Genomic DNA, 19,822 nt, shown 5'->3' on the forward strand with positions numbered 1-19,822 from the left:
GCCTCGGTGAGCAATAACGTGCCCGCAGGATGGGGCCCTGGAGAGACGACGGGCAACGAGCTGCCCTATATATAGCAGCCGGGAGGGGGCCGCGCTGGATCACCCCCCGGGGGGCAACACAGTTTATGAAAGTAGTAAAGATCTCAGCTCTGGAGGAACGAAGCAAAGACTAAAAATAACGGGCCGGCGCGCTGCAGGCTTCACGAGGAGCGGCCCCTCCAGGATCCAGTGTGTGGCCCCTAACACCGTCCACTCCCGAGGCTCCTTATAATGAAAAGATCCTATTGACTTATTTCTTTTAAGATCTCGGCTTGCTGTCAGTGACTAGGAACAGAGGCTGAACACCGTCTGGATCATATCGTGCTTACACAGCTGAGGGTGCGGACCAATGTATCAGGGCAGGTAGCGGCTCAGCAGCGGCCGTCCTCTACTTACACTGTGACGATCCCTCAGCTGTGAGAGCAGGACTGAATAACTGATGGACGCCATCTTGGCGGCAGAAGCCACTGGGGGTTGTGATCCCACTTACCTGCGCCCACGGTGGCGATGGCGCCCTCCTGCCCCACGATGTGCTCCCTCAGGCGCTGCTCCAGGGGAAACCGCCGCCGCTCCTCCAGCTCTCGCTTCCTCTGCGCCACCTGGAACTGTATAAACGGGAAGAGATCTCTGCTGTCAGTGAATGGAAACAGCGGCAGGATTTCCCATCCGGACCTCGGGATCATGTCCCAAACACTACGGCGGCCCCAGTCCCCCCTGACACAGGAACCTTCTTGTGCAGGTGATTTGCCATTCAGGAATCTGGGCGAGCTGGGTGCCATCAGTGTGGCTCCTTTTACGGTTATTAAAGGGGTCGCCACCAGTTATCCCAGGCTCCTGAGAGGCAGGGTACTGCAGAGCAATGTGGGGTATGAGGATAATGAAGGAGACCCCCCACCCCCGGAGGAGCTGAGATCACCCAGCTTTCCCCGACGTAGACATTTCTTATCCCTAGCAGGCGGCTTCCGCCCTTTACTTGTATTCGCAGGCACACAATCAGGATTTGTGCCAAAAAAAAGACACAATTAACGCTCACAATTTCCATCTGAGTAGTTGAAGCATTTTTCTGGGACTGTTCCTTTAAGTTTTTCACATTTTTCTTTTGTGCTCACATTGTTACGTCTTGAAAACGCAAATGGTCAAGAATCAAGTAAAACGTCACGGTGAATACTGTTACAAGGGACCATGTGCTCGCAGTTTCTATTGTAGCATCCCGGGCATTTTTCTCCAACTGTTCCTTTAAGTTTTTCACATTTTTTTTTTTTGTTTTCACATTTTTTGCACTACGAGCACCCAATCAGTCAAGAATCACATAACACATCACTGCATTATTATACAGAAGTGACCTTTTACTTCCAGTTTTCATGGGGCAGTCCAAACCATTATTTTTTTTTGGGGGGGGGGGGGGTATTTTTTTTTTTTTTTTTTTTAGGTTTTTCACTTTTTTATTCTCACACTGTTACATCACGACACCCCAAATTATTTAAAATGCAAATAATGCGGTAGTGATAATTTTCTTGTAGGATTTGAAAGGAGCATCAAGAATTTTTCTGGGATTTTTTTTTCCACATTTTTATTTATTTATTCCAAAATTTTTGTACTATAAGAACCCAATGAGTCAAGAATAAAAAATAGAAAAAATGTGAAAAACATGCGAGTGACCATTTGTCTACACTTTTCATAGGTGCATTTCATAAATTTTTAAGAGACTGTTCCTTTAAGTTTTTCACTTTTTTTTTTTGTTCTCAATCATATGAACACAAAAAGGTCAAGAATCGTGTAAAACCATCACTACGAATGATGGACCGGTGTCCGTTTGCTTGTAGTTCCCATCAGAGAAGCTCTAGCATTTTTATGGGACTGCCCCTTTAAGTTTTTCACATTTTTTTTGATCGTCACATTGAACTGTTGTGGTTCAACAATCAGGTTCTTTGGAAAAAAAAAAAAAACATCAATCCTTTTTCTGAGACTGTTTCTATACATTTTTCACATTTTTTTCATTCTTGCATTTTTTGCAAAAAGTAACAATATGGTGGTGACCATGTGATCGCGTCTGATTCTGCGATTGATTCTTTACAGTTTTTCACATTTTGTTTCTCCCAAGAACCATAAGACGTCGCTGCGACTAATACAGCAGGAGGAATACATTTTTTTTTTGTGACTGTTTCTTTAAGTTTTTCACTTTTTTTTTCTTCTTTTAATTCTTATATTGTTGCACCAGGGGCTTATCAGGGGCATTAGGGGACCCTATACCAGCACTTGGATGCGGGGTCCCCAGGCTCCCTCGCCCCGGGTTCTTCGGTTTGGGGTCCGCTCCATTCATTTATCAGCGGAGAAGAAAACACGACAAATGTAAATGTCTGCGGCTGTCGTGGCGGCGAGTAAATAAAACGTATGTGGCGGCATTAAATACTCCCGTCTATTCATTCTCGTCTGTGATTAAAATGAGCCATAAATTCCGGGGGAGTCCCAGCAGAGAGGGGGATACGGCAGCGCTACCTGCCAGCAGCCTGTCCCCGTCAGCCAGCCGTTCATCACCCGCCCGTCACCCGGCTTTACCGCTTTATAAGCAGATTCATCTCCCGCGCCCAGAGAAATATGGCGGAGAACAGGTCGTCTCCCCGCGTGATCGCTTATTTATGAGGGAGATACATAATCCACCGCACTGTACCGATGACAGACGCCGAGACCCTGCGCTCATCACAGCCGAGAGCTGGGGAATTGCACTGCGAGCGATTGCCTTCATAGTGGGATGTGAGCAATTACATTGTAAGCAATTCCCTGCAACTGTCGGTATATTACAGTACAGGTGACTTCTGTCTTATGGAAGTGCACTATAAGCAATTGCCAATATATTCCGTACAGTTGACGTCAGGAATGACACTTAAGCGATTTCCTCTTATGGCAGGGCCTTATAGGCAGTTATGAGTTTGCACTATTAGATTTTTTTGGAATTGTATTATAAGCAGTTTCCCAGAAATCATTTATTGCGGCACAAACGGTATTTGGAATGGCATCAAGCAATTCCCGGCATATTATGGAAGTGCACGATAAGCAGTTACTTCCTTACAGACCCCCCCCGTCCATAAAGGGACACTTGCTTACAGACCCCCCCCCCCCATCCATAAAGGGACACTTGCTTACAGACCCCCCCCCCCCATCCATAAAGGGGCACTTGCTTACAGACCCCGTCCATAAAGGGGCACTTGCTTACAGACCCCCACCACCCCGTCCATAAAGGGGCACTTGCTTACAGACTCCCCCGTCCATAAAGGGGCACTTGCTTACAGACCCCCACCACCCCGTCCATAAAGGGGCACTTGCTTACAGACTCCCACCCCCCCGTCCATAAAGGGGCACTTGCTTACAGACTCCCACCCCCCGTCCATAAAGGGGCACTTGCTTACAGACTCCCACCCCCCCCGTCCATAAAGGGGCACTTGCTTACAGACCCCCCCCCATCCATAAAGGGGCACTTGCTTACAGACTCCCCCGTCCATAAAGGGGCACTTGCTTACAGACCCCCCCGTCTATAAAGGGGCACTTGCTTACAGACCCCGTCTATAAAGGGGCACTTGCTTACAGACCCCCCCCCGTCCATAAAGGGACACTTCTATACAGACCCCGTCCATAAAGGGACACTTGCTTACAGACCCCCCCCCATCTATAAAGGGGCACTTGCTTACAGACCCCCCCCCGTCTATAAAGGGACACTTGCTTACAGACCCCCCCGTCTATAAAGGGGCACTTGCTTACAGACCCCCCCCCGTCTATGAATGGGCACTTGCTTACAGACCCCATCCATAAAGGGACACTTCCTTACAGAACCCCCCCCCCGTCCATAAAGGTACACTTCTATACAGACCAAGTCCATAAAGGGGCACTTGCTTACAGACCCCGTCCATAAAGGGACACTTCCTTACAGACCCCCTGTCCATAAAAGGGCACTTCCTTACAGACCCCCTGTCCATAAAAGGGCACTTCCTTACAGACCCCATCCATAAAGGGACACTTCCTTACAGACCCCCCCCCCCCCCCCCCCGTCCATAAAGGTACACTTCTATACAGACCAAGTCCATAAAGGGGCACTTGCTTACAGACCCCGTCCATAAAGGGACACTTCCTTACAGACCCCCTGTCCATAAAAGGGCACTTCCTTACAGACCCCGTCCATAAAGGGACACTTCCTTACAGAACCCCCTCACCCCCTTAAAGGGGCACTTGCTTAAAGACACTCTTAAAGAGGCACTTCCTCAAAAGCCCCCTTAATCTTCATATTCCCTTCAGCCGCCATCGTTTTATAGCAGACACCTGGAGGACGGTGACACCAGAGAATACTAGCGGGGCGCCATTAGGACACAAACTTTAGGTAATATGAATCCTCTTAATCCTGACGGCGGTTTGTGCCTCCATTCTTCAGCTTTCCTCTAGACCTCTGCTTGCTGTCAGTGGCTGTAGATCCTCCAGTCCTGCTCATAGAGCTGCCGGGATCGAGAGCGGAGCGGTCCGGATCAGTCGCCCCGTACAGCACAGACTCCAGGACTGCCAGTCACTCACACTTTGCACTGTATATTAGGGAATTGCTTACATGGCAATTCCAGCGTTATCCCGGACGCTCCCCGCACACGCACCTTGCTCTCCCATTCTTTCAGCATCCTCTTCAGCTCTCCTTCCCGGGCGTAGTCCAGGGGCGTGTGGCCCATCTCATTCTTCTGCATGGGGTCCGCACCTGGGGAAGGGGGGACAGAAGAGTCACATAATAATGTAATGCAGTGATCTCCAACATGCAGATTTCTGCTGCAGAACTACAAGTCCCATTATGCCCAGCAGCCTGGTGCACACACTGCCTCTCCAGCTTCCGCCCTGCCCAGGGCATGCTGGGTGTAGTAGTTTCTGAACAGTGAGAAAAGTTTTGAAAGTTTTAAAACTATTTCTGGATCTCTTTTTGCTGTCAGTGAAAGGTCAGAAGCTGAGTACTCCTGTTTGCACGCGTTTGTTACAATGTATCAGTACAGGTAACCATCCTGGAGGACAGGGTGAGGGGATTGAGGACCAGACACAAGTGTAGCGAATCTTCAGCTGTGAGAAGTTTTGATTTGCTACAATTGTATCAAGTCTTCCCCACGCTGATACATTGTAACAAACAGGACAGCACAATGATGACATGATGAGATTTGGGGGCTTGTTGGTTTTTCTTTTCCTCGGATATTGATTGCTCCGGGGCGAGTCCCCTCCAGCAGTGTCAGGGTTAAGGCCCATAAAGTGGTCGGGATATAAGGGCCATTGATCAGAGGTCGGGGCGGCCGCTCTCTGCCGTGGCCCCGGCTGACAAGACTGATCGCTGAGCAGTGAGCGCGCTGCCGTTAACGTGTCCCCGGCCGCCGGCTGATGACAGCCCAGAGGCCGCACATCTATTCTCTTCCCCGGGATCAATCGATGCGGCGCTCCAATATTAGCTTAATCCCCCTGTTAATGGTCCGGACCACATGACTAATTGCAGCAATAATTGATAGGACCTGACCATGAGGAGGATAAGGGGGGGTGTTCATCGATTCGCCGGGCGCACGACCAGCAGCGATCAGATATTGAACCTTCATAAATAACACGTGTCATCGGAGCGGGAGAGGCGCCTGCCGGCCCCCCCGGGCTCTGCACGTCACCAGCCTCAGTGCCCCCCATAATGGCCATCGCAAGGCCTGAAATCTGCCCACACCCTGCCATTCATGGAAGCTTTGCTTCTCTTACTCATCTCCCCATGTGTCAGTCTTCACTGCACATCTGGCATTGTATTCAGAAGGCTCAGGATGAACAGAGGCCCCTGGGGGACATTCTGGAGTTGTGGCTTATTAATCTTACTGCTATAGGGCAGAAAATACCAGAAATGATCTGATTGGCTGATAATGGCCACGCCCCCTCTGCTTTGCAGGCTAGTGAGCCGATTCTGGAACTTCCCTTCAATTCCTAGTCTAGAAGCTGGATTATCAGATGGTCATACAAGACCCAATACACATCCGCTGATCTGCAACAGGAACCCCGATAATCCGGCATTTGACAAAAAAGGCCCTAGCCAGGGTAGGAGGGGCCCCTGGGGGTCTTATAGGACTCCATGGGGGGGGTCTCATGCAGGTGGGAACACTACAGATGTATTCACCTTCATAGTGGTTGTCATCCAACTTTCCCAGCGTCCTCGCCCGAGACCCCTGCGCTCCAGCTTCCTCGCCCGAGACAGACCCCTGCGCTCCAGCTTCCTCGCCCGAGACCCCTGCGTGCCAGCTTCCTCACCCGAGACCCCTGCGTGCCAGCTTCCTCACCCGAGACCCCTGCGTGCCAGCTTCCTCACCCGAGACCCCTGCGCTCCAGCTTCCACGCCAGAGACCCCTGCGCTCCAGCTTCCACGCCAGAGACCCCTGCGCTCCAGCTTCCACGCCAGAGACCCCTGCGCTCCAGCTTCCACGCCAGAGACCCCTGCGCTCCAGCTTCCACGCCAGAGACCCCTGCGCTCCAGCTTCCACGCCAGAGACCCCTGCGCTCCAGCTTCCACGCCAGAGACCCCTGCGCTCCAGCTTCCACGCCAGAGACCTCTGCGCTCCAGCTTCCTCAACAGAGACCCCTGCGCTCCAGCTTCCTCACCCGAGACCCCTGCGCTCCAGCTTCCTCACCCGAGACCCCTGCGCTCCAGCTTCCTCACCCGAGACCCCTGCGCTCCAGCTTCCTCACCCGAGACCCCTGCGCTCCAGCTTCCTCACCCGAGACCCCTGCGCTCCAGCTTCCTCACCCGAGACCCCTGCGCTCCAGCTTCCTCACCCGAGACCCCTGCGCTCCAGCTTCCTCACCCGAGACCCCTGCGCTCCAGCTTCCTCATCCGAGACCCCTTCGCTTCAGCTTCCTCACCAAAGACACCTGCGCACCAGCTTCCTCACCCGAGACCCCTGAGTGCCAGCTTCCTCACCCGAGACCCCTGCGCGCCAGCTTCCTCACCCGAGACCCCTGCGCTCCAGCTTCCTCACCCGAGACCCCTGCGCTCCAGCTTCCTCACCCGAGACCCCTGCGCTCCAGCTTCCTCATCCGAGACCCCTTCGCTTCAGCTTCCTCACCAAAGACACCTGCGCACCAGCTTCCTCACCCGAGACCCCTGAGTGCCAGCTTCCTCACCCGAGACCCCTGCGCGCCAGCTTCCTCACCCGAGACCCCTGCGCGCCAGCTTCCTCACCCGAGACCCCTTCGCTTCAGCTTCCTCACCCGAGACCCCTTCGCTTCAGCTTCCTCACCCGAGACCCCTGCGCGCCAGCTTCCTCACCCGAGACCCCTTCGCTTCAGCTTCCTCACCCGAGACCCCTGCGCTCCAGCTTCCTCACCAGAGACCCCTGCGCACCAGCTTCCTCACCCGAGACCCCTGCGCGCCAGCTTCCTCACCCGAGACCCCTGCGCGCCAGCTTCCTCACCCGAGACCCCTGCGCTCCAGCTTCCTCACCCGAGACCCCTGCGCTCCAGCTTCCTCACCCGAGACCCCTGCGCTCCAGCTACTGCACCTATTATCATCACCCGGATTTACAGATTGTCTGATAATCTGGGATGTCCGTTTCCATCACACTGAGACGTCCAGATAATGCCGGATTACTGGAATTTTACAACATATAGATTCCAATGACTGCATTGACGGGAGGACGTCAGTCTGTGAATCGGGGGGTGGACATGAAGACAATGACCGCCTGTGCAGGGGCCGCGGGGGGTTAATTGGCGGAGGATCAGGCGGCCCATTGTGCTCACGCCGAAGGGTCTACAACCTTAAGACCCCTTAACAGAGCGGGCAATTAGTCACCACCCACAGTGCGGCCCATGTTATGGATGACGGGCACCTGGCCGGCACCGCGGGCGGAGGCATTAGCCGCGGCAGCTTATAATATATGATGAATGAGGCGCCGCTCGGAGCCTCCGCTGGAGAAGGTCACTCATTGGGGAAATATGTTTCTGTCGCTGCTATTGAAAAAAGTTTATGGCGGTGACAGCGCCGCATTACTCACGTTTTATTAACTCCAGCCTCCGCGCTATTTGTCTTTCCGACTCGTGGCTTCCGGGGTCCCTGTCAATCGCCGGTGAGGGTCCCGCACCAGCCCCGGCCCTCAGCGGTCACCGGACGGACGCCATTGTCCTACAGGAGTCGCCCCTTAAATTCCTAATAAATCCCAACAGCTGCTTTATCTGTGCCGAGGAAAGCTGGGTGACAACCAATATGGCTGCCATTAAAGCTCTGGCGTGTTCACAACACAACTGACCTAATATATCTGCACCATACGAACACCTCTCCTGCCATTTAGGAGTCTTGGAAAGTTGGGTGGCTATTTTCACTACAGATGCGCTTATCAGGAATCTGGGAAAGCTGGGTGATAACTAATATGGCTAATGCTGCAGCCCCTAGAGAGGTGGTCACTTAGGGCTCCAGGAAAGCTGGGTGATAACCAATATGGCTAATGCTGCAGCCCTTAGAGAGGTGGTCACACAGGGCTCCAGGAAAGCTGGGTGATAACCAATAAACCTAATGCAGCAGCCCCTACAGAGGTGGTCACACAGGGCTCCAGGAAAGCTGGGTGATAACCAATGTGGCTAATGCTGCAGCCCTTAGAGAGGTGGTCACACAGGGCTCCAGGAAAGCTGGGTGATAACCAATGTGGCTAATGCTGCAGCCCTTAGAGAGGTGGTCACACAGGGCTCCAGGAAAGCTGGGTGATAACCAATGTGGCTAATGCTGCAGCCCTTAGAGAGGTGGTCACACAGGGCTCCAGGAAAGCTGGGTGATAACCAATGTGGCTAATGCTGCAGCCCCTTGAGAGGTGGTCACACAGGGCTCCAGGAAAGCTGGGTGATAACCAATATGGCTAATGCTGCAGCCCTTAGAGAGGTGGTCACACAGGGCTCCAGGAAAGCTGGGTGATAACCAATGTGGCTAATGCTGCAGCCCTTAGAGAGGTGGTCACACAGGGCTCCAGGAAAGCTGGGTGATAACCAATGTGGCTAATGCTGCAGCCCTTAGAGAGGTGGTCACACAGGGCTCCAGGAAAGCTGGGTGATAACCAATGTGGCTAATGCTGCAGCCCTTAGAGAGGTGGTCACACAGGGCTCCAGGAAAGCTGGGTGACCACGCTGGTGGGAATATTCTTTAATATTCCATTCTCATAACAGGATGAAAAAAATCACGTCACTGAAAACTACAACTCCCAGCATGCCCTGCCCATCCGCTGCTGCACTGTGATGAGGCGTCCTGTTGGGATACGGCGCCTCCTCCGCTGAGCGCCCGCGGTCGTCATTCTCCCTGTGGAGCCGTAAACCGCAGAGAGGGCGCAGGTTAAACCCTGCCATGCAGCTGCCAGCAGGACCCTGAAGCTGCCAGTAGGGTTTAATGGAGGGATGCCAGCTTCTCACTGATGAGTGTGTGTTACAGTTGCATCACACAGGCTGCCAGCCCCTAGAACTCTGTTCATCCTGGGCCTCCTGGTTCATTGACTGCAGCCAAGATGGGCACCGCGGAGAATTGCACTACGTGGTCTGTGGAAAGCTGGGTGACGGCCCCTCCGACCGATGACACCAACATCTGCCGCACAGAACATGAGACGATCACAGCCGTCCTGGAATCCGAGTTAACCAGTCCTCGGCAGCGGGCGCCACGCCATCTGTGGGTCTAGACACCTGGGGGTTTGTGTACGGTCGCAGGTGAAGCGGAGCAGATACGAGAAAGGTAAACAGCCCCCAGCGCCCATCTGGCCCCGAACACCCACTTTCACCCGCAGCACTACCTCTGCGCATCGCTGCACACGTCCGGCTGGCGCTGACTGGGTTAATGTGCGGTGCCCGGTCATGCACCGGCCACAAGTCCAGCAAAGGTCAAGTGAGAGAATGGGAGGACTGCGCCCCCCGGGGCTTCCTCAGCTCCGCCGCCTGTTTAAGTGGCCAGATAATGGCTTATGCCCCGGAGGGCGAGGAGGGTGCCGGCCCCAGACGGCAGGTGGAGAGGAAGTGGAGGACAGAAGGTGGAGGCTCACCGAGGAACACCGTCCTCCTGCCGCCACCAGACACCAGCACTCACAGGGCGGCATCCGGGCATCTGCTGGTCCACCAGGGCAACTGCAGCCCAGGGGCAGAGGCCGCAAGCCGGGGACCCCCACGGGAAGAGGCCGCAAGCCCCGTAGGGGACCCCCACGGGAAGAGGCCGCAAGCCCCGCCGGGGACCCCCACGGGAAGAGGCCACAAGCCCTGCCGGGGACCCCCCACTGGGAGAAGCCGCAAGCCCCGTCGGGGACCCCCACAGGAAGAGGCCGCAAGCCCCGCCGGGGACCCCCACTGGGAGAGGTTGCAATCGGGGAACAGCAGATCTGGTACAATAGCGGCAGCACATGGTACATATATCCCTGTACACACTATATATTTAGGACTCACCCGCCTCCAGCAGAGTCAGGACCGTCCCGTAGTCGTCCATCAGGGTGGCGTAGTGCAGCGCGGTGCAGCCCCGGAAACTGGCGCGATTATTGAGGCGATTACTGAACTCATCCTCCCGCGTCACCAGAACTACAAGGAAAGAAGAAAGACGTCACCACCTCCATCATCCTCATCGCTATCACCACCTCCATCATCCTCATCGCTATCACCACCAGCATCATCCTCATCGCTATCACCACCTCCATCATCCTCATCGCTATCACCACCTCCATCATCCTCATCGCTATCACCACCTCCATCATCCTCATCGCTATCACCACCTCCATCCTCCTCATCGCTATCACCACCTCCATCCTCCTCATCGCTATCACCACCTCCATCCTCCTCATCGCTATCACCACCTCCATCCTCCTCATCGCTATCACCACCTCCATCCTCCTCATCGCTATCACCACCTCCATCCTCCTCATCGCTATCACCACCTCCATCATCCTCATCGCTATCACCACCTCCATCATCCTCATCGCTATCACCACCTCCATCCTCCTCATCGCTATCACCACCTCCATCCTCCTCATCGCTATCACCACCTCCATCCTCCTCATCGCTATCACCACCTCCATCCTCCTCATCGCTATCACCACCTCCATCCTCCTCATCGCTATCACCACCTCCAACATCCTCATCGCTATCACCACCTCCATCATCCTCATCGCTATCACCACCTCCATCCTCCTCATCGCTATCACCACCTCCATCCTCCTCATCGCTATCACCACCTCCATCCTCCTCATCGCTATCACCACCTCCATCCTCCTCATCGCTATCACCACCTCCATCCTCCTCATCGCTATCACCACCTCCATCCTCCTCATCGCTATCACCACCTCCAACATCCTCATCGCTATCACCACCTCCATCATCCTCATCGCTATCACCACCTCCAACATCCTCATCGCTATCACCACCTCCATCCTCCTCATCGCTATCACCACCTCCATCCTCCTCATCGCTATCACCACCTCCATCCTCCTCATCGCTATCACCACCTCCATCCTCCTCATCGCTATCACCACCTCCATCCTCCTCATCGCTATCACCACCTCCATCCTCCTCATCGCTATCACCACCTCCATCCTCCTCATCGCTATCACCACCTCCATCCTCCTCATCGCTATCACCACCTCCATCCTCCTCATCGCTATCACCACCTCCATCATCCTCATCGCTATCACCATCTCCATCATCCTCATCGCTATCACCACCTCCATCATCCTCATCGCTATCACCACCTCCAACATCCTCATCACTATCACCACCTCCATCATCCTCATCGCTATCACCACCTCCATCATCCTCATCGCTATCACCACCTGCATCATCCTCATCGCTATCACCACCTGCATCATCCTCATCGCTATCACCACCTGCATCATCCTCATCGCTATCACCACCTCCATCATCCTCATCAGCACTCAGAGCCTGCTCCTTACACATCTATAGACCTCTGCTTGCTGTCATTGTCTAGGAACCTTCCCAGATCCGTGCTGGTCATGTGACACATCTTGTTCCATACACCTTCCTGCAGGGATCACACGGCCGCCATGCTGTGTGTTATACTGTGCAGTTACAGCCGCACCGTGCGCTGCGGCTCCAGCGAGTCCATGTGAATCCGAGGACGGATCTGAACCATCAAATGATTCAATTCAATGACTGGAAGCAGAGATCCTGCCCGGCAGGACGCACACAGGATCCATCCCCCGACACCTCTCTCATCTCATGATGGTACGCTCCGGGGACAGCAACACAGACATGAACATTACCCACTGATGAGACTGGAAGAATCCATTATTCTCCTGCCCGGGGGTGTTTGCCCTATGAACCTTTCACCCCTGCAGGTCAAATACCCGGGGATCCAGGAAACAGAGAAATCTAGAAGAGGACGCACGACGCAAACAGCCCAGCCCCGGCGTCACCGGAGTGGAAGACGCTATTACTAATATATGTTACCTGAATTATATATACAGTGGTGAAAAAGTGTTTGCCCCCTTCCTGATTTCTTATTCTTTTGCACGTTTGTCACTTAAATGTTTCAGATTACATTTGTTTTGTGAATATTAGACAAAGATAACACGAGTAACCACAAAATACAGTTTATAAATGAAGGTCTTTATTATTAAAGGGAAAAAGAAATCCAAACCTACAGGGCCCTGTGTGATAAAGTGATTGCTCCCTAAACCTAATATCTGGTTGGGCTCTTAGCAGCAACAACTGCATTCAAGGGTTTACGATAACTGGCAATGAGTCTTTACAACGATCTGGAGGGATTTTGGCCGCTCGTCTTTATAGAATTGTTGTAATTCTGCCACATCGGAGGTTTCCGCCTTTTTAAGGTCCACCAACAGCATCTCAGTAGGTTTAAGGTCAGGACTTTGACTAGGCCACTCCAAAGTCTTCATTTTGTTTTTCTTAAGCCATTTAGAGGTGGACTTGCTGGTGTGTTTTGGATCATCGTCCTGCTGCATAACCCAAGTGCGCTTCAGCTTGAGGTCACGAACAGATGGTCGGATATTCTCCTTCAGGATTTTTTGGTAGACAACATAATTCATGGCTCCATTTACCACAGCAAGTCTTCCAGGTTCTGAAGCAGCAAAACAACCCCAGACCATCACAATACCACCACCATATTTTACTGTTGGTATGATGTTCCTTTTCTGAAATGCTGTGATACTTTTAAGGCAGATGTAATGGGACATACACCTTCCAAAAAGTTCAACTTTTGTCTTGTCAGTCCACAGAGTATTCTCCCAAAAGTCTTGGCGATCATCAAGATGTTTTCTGGCAAAACTGAGACGAGCCTTTATGTTCTTTTTGCTCAGCAGTGGTTTTCGTCTTGGAACTCTGCCATGCTGCCCAGTCTCTTTCTTACGGTGGAGTCATGAACACTGACCTTAACTGAGACAAGCGAGGCCTGCAGTTCTTTGGATGTTGTTGTGGGGTCTTTTGTGAAACATTTAAGTGATAAACATGTAAAAGAATAAGAAATCAGGAACACTTGTTCACATCACTGTAGAAAATAGTCTCCATCACTTACTGCAGAGACAAAATCATCAGAGATCAAATCTGGAAAAACAGAAAACTCACCGGATCATCAGCACAGAGGCGGAAAATGCTCCAATGGACGGCTGATAACAGAGAGCAATGTAATACACTCCTGTCCTACAGTCCCCTCCCCCAGTAATGGCTGATAACAGGGAACAGTGGATGGTCGGCGGTCCGGCATCTCTGTGGCTGCAGGTGCACTTGTCAGCTAGGACAGATGTAGCCCCCGGGGGGCGCTCTCAGAGGTTGATGTTACTATTGATTACACGGGTGGATAACCAGCAGCTGCAGTCAGATTTCTGCTCTGCAGGCTCCAATCAATGATAACTCATCCACCTGCTGGGGCATCTGCAGCGCACAGAGGATCTCACCCTCCTGAGCGTCGCCCCCTGCTGGTCAGATGTTATATAGATTTTATAATTTTCTGGAAAAGTTGGGTTATTAATAAGGATACAACGTGGAAGAAGGAAATACATAACACACAGGTGCACTATTCAGGACACGAGGAAAGCTGGGTGACAGTGCCTAAGCTGTAACTGCCATGTCAGAGCCATCACCCAGCTTTCCCATACTGCGATACATTACCATCTTTAAGAGGAGGAGAGGGAACTCGGCAGACCTGGGAAGGTCTGAAGATAAATTGCTCCGCACAGCTCCTGGAGGGTCTGTCACTCAGCTTTCCCAGAGTCAAGAACATCATAGCTGCCCGGTGATGCAGTAATAAGGACGGAGAAGATACATAACTAGGCACATTTACCATTCAGGACACTTGGAAAGTTGGGTGATTGGCTGAGTTGGAGCTGTACAAAGCATTTCAGGGCCCAGTAGTCACCCAGCTTTCCCATAATGTAAAATCTGCTGACTTATTCAGTGACCATACAGGATTGTGGGAAAGCTGGGTGATGGTACCTGTAAATGATATATGGAGTAATGCGGCTTTCCCAGACGCCAGAACATTACTCTCTCTGATATTACAAGGAGGAATAAACCTCAGCAAATAAAGAATCCAGGCTCCTGGGAAAGCTGGGTGAGCGGTCAGTGCTCGGCAGCTGCTGGGAAAGCTGGGTGAACGGTCAGTGCTCGGCAGCTGCTGGGAAAGCTGGGTGAGCGGTCAGTGCTCGGCAGCTGCTGGGAAAGCTGGGTGAGCGGTCAGTGCTCGGCAGCTGCTGGGAAAGCTGGGTGAGCGGGTCAGTGCTCGGCAGCTGCTGGGAAAGCTGGGTGAGCGGTCAGTGCTCGGCAGCTGCTGGGAAAGCTGGGTGAGCGGGTCAGTGCTCGGCAGCTGCTGGGAAAGCTGGGTGAGCGGGTCAGTGCTCGGCAGCTGCTGGGAAAGCTGGGTGAGCGGTCAGTGCTCGGCAGCTGCTGGGAAAGCTGGGTGAGCTGGTCAGTGCTCGGCAGCTGCTGGGAAAGCTGGGTGAGTGGTCAGTGCTCGGCAGCTGCTGGGAAAGCTGGGTGAGCGGTCAGTGCTCGGCAGCTGCTGGGAAAGCTGGGTGAGCGGTCAGTGCTCGGCAGCTGCTGGGAAAGCTGGGTGAGCGGTCAGTGCTCGGCAGCTGCTGTGCGCTTATTATGAAATGTTGGCACATTTGTCATTCTGGGCTCTGGGAAAGCTGGATGACAGCTCCTGATAAGTCACCGGTCACCCAACTTTCCCAGGGACAGACAGAGAGAATGGTTATTGTAGAAATCCCTCATCTTAAAGGGCCGCACGCATCGATTTTACCCAATTCGAGAAAACAATAAGGAGCACAAACACTCGCAGGAGTGACTGTGTATGGGATGGAAAAGTTTACCCGGGGTGGGGCCCCACAGAGGGTTAACGGGCCCCACAGAGGGTTAACGGGCCCCCGGTGCCGGCTGAGCCGAGTGTCAGGGAAGATGAATCTGAGACACTAGGCAGGAGAGCGGTAAAGAGATTAAAGTCTTATTATTACGGGGCGTCTGCTCCCCTCCCCCGCCCTCCGCCATGACAGCTCAGTCATCATCTGTGAGAAATACCGGAGCGCGGCATTATGATGGCAAACTCGATAAAGCGTCAGGGGGAGTCGCGCCGCACATCCATCACCGCTCGCTGCCGGCCGCCGCCACCGCGCAAATCTCTGCAATATATTTCTGGGATGCCGCAGTTTAGATGCTTTTATAAAAGAGAAATATGTACAGATGGCGGCGGGCGGAGGAGGGGCGACCGGAACAACCGGGAGAAGCGGGGGGAGGGGCGGCCGGCACAACCGGGAGAAGCGGGGGGGGGGGGGGGGGTCATAGGGGCGGCCGGCACAACCGGGAGAAGTGGGGAGAAAGGCGGCCGGCACAACTGGGAGAAGAGGGGTGAGAGGAGGCCGGCACAACCGGGAGAAGAGGAGGCCGGGACAACGGGGAGAAGCAGGTTGAGAGGAGGTCTGGACAACCGGGGTAAGTGGCGGCCGGACAACCAGGAGAAGCAGGGTGAGAGGAGGCCGGGACAACGGGGAGAAGAGGAGGCCGGGACAACGGGGAGAAGAGGAGGCCGGGACAACGGGGAGAAGAGGAGGCCGGGACAACCGGGAGAAGAGGAGGCCGGGACAACCGGGAGAAGCAGGGTGAGAGGAGGCCGGCACAACCGGGAGAAGCAGGGTGAGAGGAGGCCGGCACAACCGGGAGAAGAGGAGGCCGGGACAACGGGGAGAAGCAGGTTGAGAGGAGACCGGGACAACCGGGAGAAGAGGAGGTCTGGACAACCGGGGTAAGTGGCGGCCGGACAACCAGGAGAAGCAGGGTGAGAGGAGACCGGGACAACCGGGAGAAGAGGAGGCCGGGACAACGGGGAGAAGCAGGGTGAGAGGAGGCCGGCACAACGGGGAGAAGAGGAGGCCGGGACAACGGGGAGAAGCAGGGTGAGAGGAGACCGGGACAACCGGGAGAAGAGGAGGCCGGGACAACGGGGAGAAGCAGGGTGAGAGGAGACCGGGACAACCGGGAGAAGAGGAGGTCGGGACAACCGGGAGAAGAGGAGGCCGGGACAACGGGGAGAAGAGGAGGCCGGGACAACGGGGAGAAGCAGGGTGAGAGGAGACCGGGACAACGGGGAGAAGCAGGGTGAGAGGAGACCGGGACAACCGGGAGAAGAGGAGGCCGGGACAACGGGGAGAAGAGGAGGCCGGGACAACGGGGAGAAGCAGGGTGAGAGGAGACCGGGACAACGGGGAGAAGCAGGGTGAGAGGAGACCGGGACAACCGGGAGAAGAGGAGGCCGGGACAACGGGGAGAAGCAGGGTGAGAGGAGGCCGGGACAACCGGGAGAAGAGGAGGCCGGGACAACGGGGAGAAGCAGGGTGAGAGGAGACCGGGACAACCGGGAGAAGAGGAGGCCGGGACAACCGGGACAACCGGGAGAAGAGGAGGCCGGGACAACCGGGAGAGGCGGGGGGAGTGAGGCGGCCGACACAACCGGGAGGAGCAGGGAAGGGGCGGCTGACACAACCGGGAGCAGCAGACAAGACGGCACAAGAGCTGACAATTATATCCAGCGTCTCATCACCACATATATAGGAGGTCATAACCCCTAACGGGCAGAAAGAGGCCGCGGGGACAAAAAAAAAAGAGCGCGGCGGAGGCCGGGGTGGGACAAAAAGAGCGTAGCATCCCGGCCACCCCTCCCCCGTTGTGACCTGCAGCACCCTCTGCTCGACAACGCTGTGTAACACGTATGACACACGAGCAGCACAATACAACAGCGCCGTGTCTGTGCAGACCTAGAGATGTACATGCAGCTCTGGGTGTGACTGGAGTATCAGGCTCCCATAGCGCAGCGAGGCCCCGTCCTCCGCCCCGGCTCACCTTGCAGCGAGTGCAGGTCTTTCTCCTTCGCCACCTGGTACACGCTGGAGAAGTCGTCTCCCAGGTTGGGGTCAGCGCCGGCACGAAGTAACGACTGCACCACACTGAAAAGAGAGAAGAGGAGCGTGAGAGCGAACCCAAGAGCTGACACTCCGCCGGACACAGCCTGCCGCACTGCATCGTGGGGAAGTATTACCTGTGCATGTCCATACACAGTATAATCCTCCAGAGCTGCAGTCACTTCATGTCTTATCCTCCAGTCACCTCCAGAGCTGAAATCACTATTCTGCTGTTACATGAAATAAGGATCAGACATGAAATAACAGCAGAATAGTGACTGCAGCTCTGGAGGTGACTGGAGGATAAGACATGATGTAACAGCAGAATAGTGACTGCAGCTCTGGAGGTGACTGGAGGATAAGACATGATGTAACAGCAGAATAGTGACTGCAGCTCTGGAGGTGACTGGAGGATAAGACATGATGTAACAGCAAAATAGTGAGTGCAGCTCTGGAGGTGACTGGAGGATAAGACATGCTGTAACATCAGAATAGTGACTGCAGCTCTGGAGGTGATTGGAGGATAAGACACGATGTAACAGCAGAATAGTGACTGCAGCTCTGGAGGTGACTGGTGAATAAGACATAATGTAACAGCAGAATAGTGACTGCAGCTCTGGAGGTGACTGGAGGATAAGACACGATATGACTGCAGAATAGTGACTGCAGCTCTGGAGGTGACTGGAGGATAAGACATGATGTAACAGCAAAATAGTGAGTGCAGCTCTGGAGGTGACTGGAGGAGGAGATGTGATGGTATTTATAGACACACGCTTTGAGTTTCCTTATAATCTGTGTTCATCAGTACAGTAAGTACCATTGAACACTGAGGGTCCCGTAGTCCGGATCTGGGGGGCCGTCTGCTATATACAGGGGTATATAATGAGGTTTACCTTGCGGGGGGCACAACCTGCTGCACTTCACTATTGATCCCGCCATACATTCATGATCATATACATTCATGGCCAGTCGATGGTGACGAGGGTCCACGTGTGGCTCGGCAGCGCTGGGGGCAGCTGGGACCACTCATCCAGGAGGTCTCTACAGAGGGACAGTCGGGTGTGACGGTGCGGGCAGCCCACCGATGTCCTCCTCTAATTACCCCCAGCAGGGAGCGGAGGCTCAGCCAGGGGAGGGGCCGCTGAGCCCCCTGCAGTAATAACCTCTGCATAACCGTCAGGGTCCTTATACTTGTCATCTGATAATCCGGCACTGACCGGTCACATAATGTAGCAATGACACGAGGCAGTCCCTCAGATTAGCGTCATCACGGCAGCTCATGACCGGCCGCCGGGACACGGGGTCTCATGGATGGCACAAGGTCATAGAGGAAAGCGGCACGGGATTAGTAAAGGAATAACGTCCAATAATCCGGCATCAGCACCAATAATATCAGATTACAGGGCAGAAATCATTAATATAGAACGAAAGCTACGAATAACAGACGAAGGGATTCCAGCTACGATCGGCCGCAGCACAAACGGGACGGAGGCGACGATCGGCCGCAGCACAAACGGGACGGAGGCGACGATCGGCCGCAGCACAAACGGGACGGAGGCGACGATCGGCCGCAGCACAAACGGGACGGAGGCGACGATCGGCCGCAGCACAAACGGGACGGAGGCGACGATCGGCCGCAGCACAAACGGGACGGAGGCGACGATCGGCCGCAGCACAAACGGGACGGAGGCGACGATCGGCCGCAGCACAAACGGGACGGAGGCGACGATCGGCCGCAGCACAAACGGGACGGAGGCGACGATCGGCCGCAGCACAAACGGGACGGAGGCGACGATCGGCCGCAGCACAAACGGGACGGAGGCGACGATCGGCCGCAGCACAAACGGGACGGAGGCGACGATCGGCCGCAGCACAAACGGGACGGAGGCGACGATCGGCCGCAGCACAAACGGGACGGAGGCGACGATCGGCCGCAGCACAAACGGGACGGAGGCGACGATCGGCCGCAGCACAAACGGGACGGAGGCGACGATCGGCCGCAGCACAAACAGGATGGAGCCGACGATAGGCTGCAGCACGTTTCCCTCCTCCTTAGCGCTGTACACTATATACGAGCGTTTTCTGCACTGTTCCTGTTATACACTGGATGTAGCAGTGTTTTACATGGGGTGCACTCATTTTTGGAGTAAATAATCTGACCCCGGCCGCACTCACACCGGTCCTGGTGTCAGAGCATCGGGCCGATTATGCCGATGACACTTGGACTGAATCTGCCAGACTCCAATCCGAGCGCCGTCTGAGTGTGAGCGCAGCTCTGGAGAACACAACGTCTCCATCTCCTCCATGGTCTCTGTGGTGACATCGGAGTGCCCGCCACGTGTCACACGCTCCTGTAGACTTGGATGGGTCCGATCACCGCGTGCACCCGC

At 54.4% G+C, this 19,822-nt stretch overlaps 1 protein-coding gene across 2 annotated transcripts in view; it reads right to left on the bottom strand.

Moving 5' to 3' along the window:
• CLPB (ClpB family mitochondrial disaggregase) overlaps window positions 1–19,822 on the bottom strand; it is a 66,413-nt gene that overhangs the window by 23,953 nt on the left and 22,638 nt on the right. For both annotated transcript variants that reach the window (XM_073661181.1, XM_073661180.1), the window contains exons 4-7: window positions 17,374–17,477; window positions 10,465–10,593; window positions 4,668–4,765; window positions 530–644 (exon numbers count right to left, since the gene is read on the bottom strand). In XM_073661181.1, coding sequence (XP_073517282.1) covers window positions 530–644; window positions 4,668–4,765; window positions 10,465–10,593; window positions 17,374–17,477 — 446 coding nt within the window. The remainder of the gene's footprint in view (window positions 1–529; window positions 645–4,667; window positions 4,766–10,464; window positions 10,594–17,373; window positions 17,478–19,822) is intronic.

The sequence above is a fragment of the Phyllobates terribilis genome, unplaced genomic scaffold (assembly GCF_046119375.1).
Source record: "Phyllobates terribilis strain yellow unplaced genomic scaffold, ASM4611937v1 Scaffold_2__4_contigs__length_985480577, whole genome shotgun sequence".
NCBI lineage: Eukaryota > Metazoa > Chordata > Amphibia > Anura > Dendrobatidae > Phyllobates > Phyllobates terribilis.